General features: G+C 42.5%; 1 protein-coding gene across 1 annotated transcript; it reads right to left on the bottom strand.

Moving 5' to 3' along the window:
• Positions 1-2205: 2205 nt before the first annotated feature.
• LOC308327746 (chymotrypsin A-like) lies at positions 2206-5467 on the bottom strand. Its single transcript, XM_080781281.1, has 5 exons — positions 5389-5467; positions 4987-5164; positions 4346-4653; positions 2802-2935; positions 2206-2630 (listed from the first exon to the last, which is right to left on the bottom strand). The coding sequence occupies exons 1-5, from the start codon at positions 5450-5452 to the stop codon at positions 2256-2258; spliced, it is 1059 nt and encodes a 352-aa protein (XP_080637407.1). The 5' UTR covers positions 5453-5467; the 3' UTR covers positions 2206-2255.
• Between the last annotated feature and the right edge of the window lie 4136 nt (positions 5468-9603).

Below are 9603 nucleotides of genomic sequence, written 5' to 3'. Positions count from 1 at the left end.
TAATTTTGAGGTATTTTTACTTTCCAAATTTCAGTACTTTTATTTCTACTGCACTACATCTCAGAGGAAGAATATTGTAGGCTATACTTGCCTACTTTTATTCCAATTATTTGAAAACGTTAGTTAGCCTACAAGTTACTTTGTAGATTTGGATTATTATTACAAAACGTTATACTTATACATTGAACCAGTGGTTCTCAAAGTGGCGTCTGGGGACCCCTAGGGGTCCTTTAGAGAGTTCCAGGGGGTCCCCAGTTAAATTAATGATAATTAGGAACCAAAATGGACCCTTTAGGTCTGTATCTGTATACGCTCTCAGAGTTAAATTAACTTTGATTTTATTGAACAGAACGTGTCACTTCACCCTTTTAAGGCATTTTAAACATGACAATTTAACCATAAATAACATTAATAATAGTGAAACAAAAAAACATTTTGTTGAAATATATTATTTTACTTGCTTTAAGATTGCAAATGTTTGGGTACATACAGAGCTAAATGGCAGTAGCAATGGTTCAGCACAGGCCAACATAGATTTGTTCTAGAATGAGTTAATACAAAAGTGGATAGTAAGATGCAGGCAAGACATATCTAAACATTTCAAGCTGTTTGTGTGTGTGTGTGTGTGTGTGTGTGTGTGTGTGTGTGTGTGTGTGTGTGTGTGTGCGTGCGTGTGTGTGTCCGTCGAGCTGGTGCTCGTTAACGGCCGCTAATGTCAAGGCAATAATGTTTATGCACCGTCAAATAGGTCAACATCTATTCTAAGGTAGCATATACCTGTATCCCCCCCCCACACACACACACACACACACACATACAATCATTCTACAGTTGTGGCCCCCGAACCTAATCTAGTTGAATACCCCTGCCCTATATGAAAGCAGACCAATCACATCAAACTACACACAGCTGATGCTGTTATACGCACTCGAGCCCTCAGTTAAAAACTCACAATCCGCCACCAAAACCTCGGGCTCTGTCCGTATATACCGCCACCGTAAACATCGCTCTATTTTGAAATAACGTTTCCCGTCCCCACAAATCAAAAACATAAGAATCTGAATTCCTCTCCAGAAGCGTCAATAGCAATGCTATACATCCCCGCTGTGCTCAAACAGCCTATAGATAGATAGATAGATTTCTTTATTTTTGTGTCATGCACCAAAGGCGCCCAGCCCACATGGACTTACAGGACACACCATAACATTGCTTCAATATTGCATTGTGTACAATAAACAGATTTGTTTTGTTGATATTCCATTTTTTCTTTTTTTTTACACAATCAAAACATTCTGCCTTATTTCCCACGCCCTGCATAAAAAGTCTGCCAAAGCAAAAATACCTTTCCTAAAACAAAATTCCAGTTTTTCATAGTCCTCCAACCAGAAAATGTCAGCACAGATGGTTGTCATTTTACAAAATAATATATGTCTTAATTCTTCATATAATGGGCAGTAAAACAAAAAATGAATTTCATTTTCAATTTATTTTAAATCACACACTAGACAGACTCTGTCCTCCTCAGGAGAACCAATGAATCTACCCGTTTCTAAAGCTAATTGTAAGGTCCCAAGGGCCTATACATTCGGAGAAAACAGGTTTTAAAGACTGTGTGTGCTTATAATGGCGGTGGACGGGCGGTGATATCCAGAAATCAGCGATCAAAAGCAAGCAACGGTCTAGCAACGGTGCTAGAAATGGGATAATAGCGAGCCGATTCTGAAAAACCCACGTAGAACACGTTCTCTGGGCGCTTCTGACTTTCAATAAAACATGTTAATTAATTAAAGTCCTTTGCAGGGGTATACGCTAATGACAGCTCAGCAACATTAACCCATTCTGAACGGGAACCCATTTGGGTGTTAGCGTCATGTTATGTTTTAGCTATTGAAAAATAGCAGATCTACAAGCTCATAGCGCAGCCACCGAGTGGCACGCTATACGAGCTTGTAGGTCTTGCTATTTTTGAAAAATCGAAGAACGACTGACATTTTTTAGAATCTGATCTCAGGTCAGAATGGGGTTAATCAGACCAGTGTGTGTCCAGTGGAAACCTCGTATAAATCTGATCTCAGGTCAGAATGGGTTAAGCAGCACACAAAGCTCTTAGCATCTTAGCTCATCATTGATGACGTGTATAGGCCTGGTGCCATGCAAAAAAACCAAAACAACAACAACAACAACAACAACAACAACAACAAAAGCAATGTAAAGAGATGTTTCCCATGCGGGGCAACACGACTTGAAAAGCCCCTTTATGCAAAACCAGCCATGCTGTAGAGAATCAGCGCGAGGGTCAAGACATAAGTGAAGTAGGAGAGACGGATGGTTTTCGAGCCACTACAAAATAGACTCTCGCATGGTTTGGGTGGCGGCGGTGGAGGACAACGATAGCCCTCATCGGTGTCGTGGCCGTGGCCGGGGGAGGTGAACGTGACGAAGCCCGGCGGGTCGTCGCCGGCGACGTGGAGGTTGATCCATTCCTGGAAGCGAGACACGCGAGCATAGACTCCCGGGGAGTTGGGCCGGGGGCAGTCGGGGCCGAAGCTCACGACCCCAGACTGGACCCAGTGGGTGGCGTGGTCGTGGTGCAAGTGCATTTGGCTCACCAATGCCCCACCGGAGTCAAACTGTTGGATATATAGGAGAGATTTGTGATGGCATTTTATCGTTCTCTTTCTCTCACTTTATTGAGAGAGAGAGAGAGAGAGAGAGAGAGAGAGAGAGAGAGAGAGAGAGAGAGAGAGAGAGAGAGAGAATGATTGATGGATGTGGACAGAGAAAACAATACAATCTCTCACCATGCAGAAGCCCTTTCTTTTGAGACCAGCGCACAACATGTGGTCTGTGATGTCATGATAGGAGCAGTTACACCTGTTGTTTCCCACGACTGCCACGTCGGCTTCCTGAAGGATCTGTGGAGAGGGCAGGGGAACTAATGGAAGACATTAAAAGAGGAGTCATTTTTTGCGTGACTCTGCAGGGGCAATACAGCGCATGTGCAGGCGAATTTTGGGTCCGTTTTGCGTGTCCCCCCCCCCCCCCAGAATGATTTTTCCTTTAACAACAAATTCTATTTACAAATCAAAGGCACGGCCAGGCCATGGGAAAAAGATTTGCACCATCTTATGCAAACATTTACATGAGCATATGGGAACAGACAGCACTAGAAAAATGCAGACTTAAACCGACACATTACTATAGATTTCTAGATGATATATTTGGAATATGGGAACATAGCCAAGAAGAATTCCAGGAATTTATTGATGTTTTAAATAGCCATCATAGATCCATAACGATAAAATATGTGACACACACAGAAAGGATTGACTTTCTTGATGTAACAATCTTCAAGGGCCCAAACTTTAATACAAATGGGAAACTAGACTTAAAAGTATTCTTTAAAGAAACAGACACTCACGCCCTATTACACAAAACGTCATTCCACCCGACACACTCCTACACAGGAATAGTCAAATCACAACTACTAAGATTCCATAGGATTTGCACGCAAAGAAGTGATTTCAAAATAGCTTGTAAAACTCTATTTAATGCTCTCAGACTAAGAGGATACACTAGGACCTTCCTCCGGAAAGCCCAAAATACCTTCTTAGAAATAAGAGTGCGGGATACAGGCCCCAAATTGGCCCTGATAACCAGTTATTCAACACAGAGCACACTAGCCAACAACAGAATAAAAAGGAATTTTGAGAACCGAACGGACGATCTTCTAAAAGATTATAAAATTATATCGGCCTACAGAAAAAATAAAAACCTTAAAGATTATCTAGTACACAGCAAGCTAAAAGAAATCAACACACCAGCACGCCAGGGACCAGAATACTTCAAACCCAAACAATTAGTTAAAAATAGAACCACAAAACGCGTCTTAGAGATTAAACAACAAATAACAGCCAGAACCAGCAGCAACTGCATTTATTTAATCACATGTGAAAAATGTGGTTTACAATATGTCGGAGAGACAGGTAAAACAATAGGTACTAGGCTGGGACGACACAGATACAATATTAACAATGCCAAAAAGACAACCACAAGATTGGTGCAACATTTCATGGCTCACGGCATTGAAGCTCTAAAATGCGCTGGACTTCAACACAATCCTAACTGGACAGTAGGACAAAGACGTTTTAATGAAAAACAGTGGATTAAGAACCTCAACACGGATTTTCCTGGAGGCTTAAACATGCCTAAAATCAGATCTTGAACACTACAAAACTTAAACTCAGGATTAAACTGGAGAAATCACTGGCACAGTGCACTGAAGTCTTTTAATTCCCCCCCTAGTCAGTGACAAAGCTCACAGTTCCAAAATAATTAGACTCACCGACGGCACCGTCGTGATGGCGCGTCCACCCCCAGCCGGCCACCCAGCTCGGGGTTCCACTGTGGAAGGTGCTGTCCGACGCTGCCAGACAGACGGGGCGGATGTAAGGAGTGAAGGTGACGGGGCTGGAGAGCTGCAGCAGAACGACGTCGTTGTATTCTTCATTCACGTCATGCGTCTTGTGGGTGTGGTAGTCATGATGGACGGTCCACCCTGCGACCGTCCTGCTCACCTCGTGGGGATTCGTCGATCCTTGGGTGTGGCGACCCAAGAAAATGATTACGTCGCCATGATTACGGTGAATGGAGCTAATGGAGTGGGGTAGGAAAAACATGAAATGCTGAGAAGCGTTATGTATGAACACGCACGCACACACACACACTCTCTATGGTCTTTCTTAGGAGTGTGTGCGGCTTTTATAGCGAGGCATGAACTGAGCATTCACTTGCCCATTATTACCTTCACCAGATCATAACAGCACTATATGCAAATTGTAAGCTCAGTCCAACCTGAGGTGTGCGGGCATGCATAAGACACACGCACACACACACACGACTTATATTTTAATATATAGATGTAGATGTTCATATATATATCGGAACACCGATATGGTGATATATGGAAATACATTCATTTCTCACCTTGCAACGCAGTGGGCGGCGGACAGCACCCATTCTCTGTTGATGAGGGAGCCTCCACAGAAATGGCCCAAAGCACGGTGGTGTATGCTCACCTGCCAAGGCCAGCTGCCGGGGGCGGCGTCGTGACCGACGATTCTGTCATCCTTGCCGTGGCTGTTCATCGGAGCCAGTCCGCAAACTATATAAAACAAAACAACAACAGGTGAATGTGTATACGTTGCAATTCTGTGCGAAACGGGGGCCCACTGGATCCCGCAGACTTTTGGAAGAAGAATCGGAACGGAGAAGATAATTCATGATCGCATGACTTATACAGAGAAAAGGTATTGAGTTTCATTGACCGATCGGTCCAGACGGACGGGGTCGGAAAAATAAAGAATATCATAATTTTATTAGACTTACGAGACGCGGAGAGGTTGTCAGTAGTAGTAGGTGCCATGGTTGTAGGTCTGGTTGTAGGTGCCATGGTTGTAGGTGCGTAGGTTGTAGCTGCCACCGTTGCTCCATGCTGCGCTCCACAGAGCAACAGCAACACCACTGCTGTCGAAGAGAGACTCATGGTTTACTGAGGGAACGTAAGATCCATTGTCAGCTTTTATACACACACACACGCACGCACGCACGCACACACACACACGCACGCACTCACGTGTGCATACCAAACACAATATTTGAATTTGACAGTGGAATGAAGATAATTACCGTATATGTCAAACTGTGCCTGCCATACATAGTTTTATGTGACAGTAGAGTAGACTATAGCTATAGGTATAGTGGGAGGCAGACAAAATCAATGCAATCCCTATTCCCTACATGTTCCCCAGTGATTTATAATATAGGACCGGACCACTTTCGGCAATTCCAAACATTAGTCCCGCATACACTTCTTATCTGTATCCTACACAAGCTTTCCAACCCGTCCATCCGTTCGTCCACATATTGAAAAACACTGTCCGTCTTACTCTTGTCATGGGATTTGCTGCGCTTCATGTTCTGATTGAGGACCGATTCTAAATCATGACAATTTTCTGAAAGACTTGAGGCACATTTTAACGATTTATCAATAGCAAAAATTATAACATAATGTATGTAACCACCAAAAGGGGTTCCCTCCCAAAATGGGTTAAAGACGCCAGGTGCACATCGCTTCAAATAAATTAATAATAATACATTTTATTTATAACGCACTTTACATTTGAAGCAAATCTCCAAAAGTGCTATACAACAAGAGAAGAAGAATAACATAAAATAATGCATGCACCATTAGATAATTGGCACTGGGTGAAAAAACTGGGTTGCAAAATCGTGGGATAAAAAATATTAAAAATATGTGAAGGTAGGTAGGTATAGCTACCGGTAAGACCTGAATTGTTAGAAGGATGCATTCCATATCATGTAAAGAGCACTGCGTCCCACGTTCCGTCGAAGAGGAACACACTCGAAACGGTAACACCATCCCCCCCGAAACTTAAACACCGATATGATCACATCTGATATGCACAGGCAAGGGCGCACAGAAGGCAGAATGCATAACAAATGATACGCACGGAATTGTGTGTGTGTGTGTGTGTCTGTCAAAGTCACAAGTTGTCCATCTGATTACCAGTACCGGTATGTCATATGTCAGCACAGCACAGGTGGAGAGAGAGAGAGATATGATTGCGCTTGAAGGGGTGGATATTCCGAACGAATAACATTTCAAATAGAATAAATTCAGATGATGCAAAATTAGGCTCTAATGACACATTCTATGAAGTATACTTATATATAAAACATGAATAAGATCACCTCTCATCATAATACTCATCTCGAATGAGTTTGTGTGCGCAAATCACGGCTCCATTGCACGCTTATTCTGTGATGCTTTTTGTGCTTAACAGAGCCCTATTCATCTTTGAAACTCATCCAAATAAAGTCCCTTTTGGGTTTATTTTCAGACAAGGACCACCACATGTGGGCAAGCCAAAGTCCTCTTTTATAAACGTACTGTACGTGCGTTTGATTTATGAGTTCTCTTGGCACAGTACCATGGGTGTGTACGCATAACAAAACCATGATGCTTCTATGATTGATATGATGATTGATTGGTATGAAAAAGTGTCGGCTATGTGGTTGGCACGCACTGTGAGAAGATGAGTTCAGATATGTACCAGTGCCACTGTCTGCTATTTTGTTTAAAGCTGCATTACACCTCAAGCAGACTGAAATTATGAACCCTTTTGGGTGTTATTTTGTCCATAAAGTGATGCTATTCTTGTGTGATCCTCAAAACAGGATTTGATATATTCAGACTAAAATTATTAATATTGCCACCACCATCAATAACCATGATAATACAGCAGCTATCTGCACCCGTGCACAAGTGATCAATGATATTACCAGAACACAAATGTATATATAGCCTATTGTACTAATTGACTCTTGACGTGTCATAGTGTCTACTCTATTCCACTGCGCTACACATTTTTATCTGTCATTTATCAAAACTTATTTTTGGGGAAAAGCCGATCTACAAGCTCACAACACATTACGGCATGTTGTGACCTTGTAGATCAGCAATTGTCCTTTCTTCTTAGCCTATAATGACAGGCCCAAAATTGGAATTTCAGGGTAAAAATAGCTATATAGTCACCCAACTTACCCAGAAAGACTGGGAAGTTATCCACTGTATACTGGCAGGTGGCCGTCCAGACAGGCATTATATGTGGCATAATGCATGGTCCAAGTATATTCCATGTTTGGGATTTCAATAAATGGGTCTTCCGTCTTATACAGTAAGTAGGCTACAGTTGCAGTCCGAGAAAGGGACACTTAGCTGCAAAGGTGAATGGGTGCGCAGTATACTTAATATTAGGTTATTGCAGATGGCCTTTCAGAGGACAGTGTTACTTGGGGACATGAGGAGACAGGATGTTCTACAAGCTAAACTAGTTTTGTGTTTGTCAACGTAGCTTAAATTGTCAGTTCATTAAGGTGTGTACTGCAATGGAAACATACCTGAGATTCAAAACAGATAATTAAGTACTGTTTAAGGAATGTTTCATTGTTCACTGTTTCACTGTGTTGTTGTGGAGCATTTTCTATAACAAAGTAGATCGACTAGACCCCATGCAGTAGTGTCTTGCTGTAACTTGGTATCTGTAATGTGTTCTGTTGCTGCAGGGTGAACTACTGTATGGGTAGCATTATAGTATAATCGATGCCTTACAGCCCCCCCCCCCCCCCCCCCCCTGTCTGTTTTGGAATGAGGGAACATAGGGCTGAGGGAACATATAGGGCTGAGGGAACATATAGGGCTGAGGGAACATAGGCCTGAGGGAACATAGGCCTGAGGGAACTTTGGTACGGTCCCTCAAAGTGCACCAGATTGAAGCATTTTCATGGCAAATTTACAGATTTTTCTGGACCCAGGGTGGGCTAGCGCCCCCCGGCGTGGCAGTGCAGGGGGACCCCTGACAATGCTTTGCTTAGAGCCCCCTGTTTGCTAAATCCGGCCCTGGATGCACTACAGCCGGGCACCAGTCTAGTCAAAATAATAGCTCAAATATATAGTGCTTGGCCTGGGCCGTGGCTCAGCGGTCCTGGCACCTTGGCCGGTATAGTCCAAGTCTGGCAGTGTGCCGCGGGTTCGACTCCCGATCCCGACAGCCTTTATTACTGCATGTCACCCCCTTTTGCTTTGACTTTGCATGCGCCCATATGGAAAAAAAAGTAGAAGAAACATATATGTTGTCCTGTTGCCTCCAATAGTAAGTATTTACATTTTTTATGTATGTCATTTACATGTATGTCATGTAAAGTACATACTAGATTTTATATGTGAACTCTTGAAAGTGGCACCTTTCATACAATCCTCATATAAGACAATAAAGTGAATCATGTATGAATCAAGTAAACAACATGTATGTGATCTATGAGGTAAGTACATGGCAAACTGTATTTTCCTTACATGTTCCATACAATGTTTGTAGTTTTAAATTATATGAGATATATCCTTTCCATATATAAAAAAAATACCATTATAGTATGTATTTTATAGTTTGTAACCATTTAATTTACAAGAAAAGTATGCTTCTTTTATATGATTTTTATAACATTGTTATATGTCAGCCAATACATTATACCTTATAGTTGTAAAAAAAACATATGTTTTATCTATGACTATATATAAGTTTTTATATGTGAAGTGTATGATAGGTATAAAAAACATATGCGCTATAGACCCCTGGGAGATGGTTGCTGAGATAGAGCACCACACCTACTATACCATCAACTCCCAATTCTTCCCGCATCACTTGCCGCACCCAAGCTGTGCTACTCATACGCTGAGTTGCCAGTGCCCAGGATCGAACCCACAAACTTGTGGTCTTAAGGCGAGAGCTCTACCGACTGAGCTACCCAGACACATCCTGACATAATGTGAAGTGTTTGATATGCTCTCTTTATGTTTTTTGTTTTTTTTAGAAGATTCTTATAAGTTACCATAGCAGTATAAAATAAAATGCATTGGGAGGTACATGGGGGGGACAATGGTGGCGACACTGGCTGGGGGGGCACTGGCAGGGGGGGCACTGGTTGGGGGGGCACTGGGGGCTTGTGTCACATTGCAGGGGGGAC

The sequence above is a fragment of the Protomyctophum bolini genome, assembly GCF_963924005.1.
Source record: "Protomyctophum bolini genome assembly, chromosome: 13".
Classification (NCBI taxonomy): domain Eukaryota; kingdom Metazoa; phylum Chordata; class Actinopteri; order Myctophiformes; family Myctophidae; genus Protomyctophum; species Protomyctophum bolini.
The sequence above is the reverse complement of the archived record's forward strand: the minus strand, read 5'-3'. Positions and strand labels throughout refer to the sequence as shown.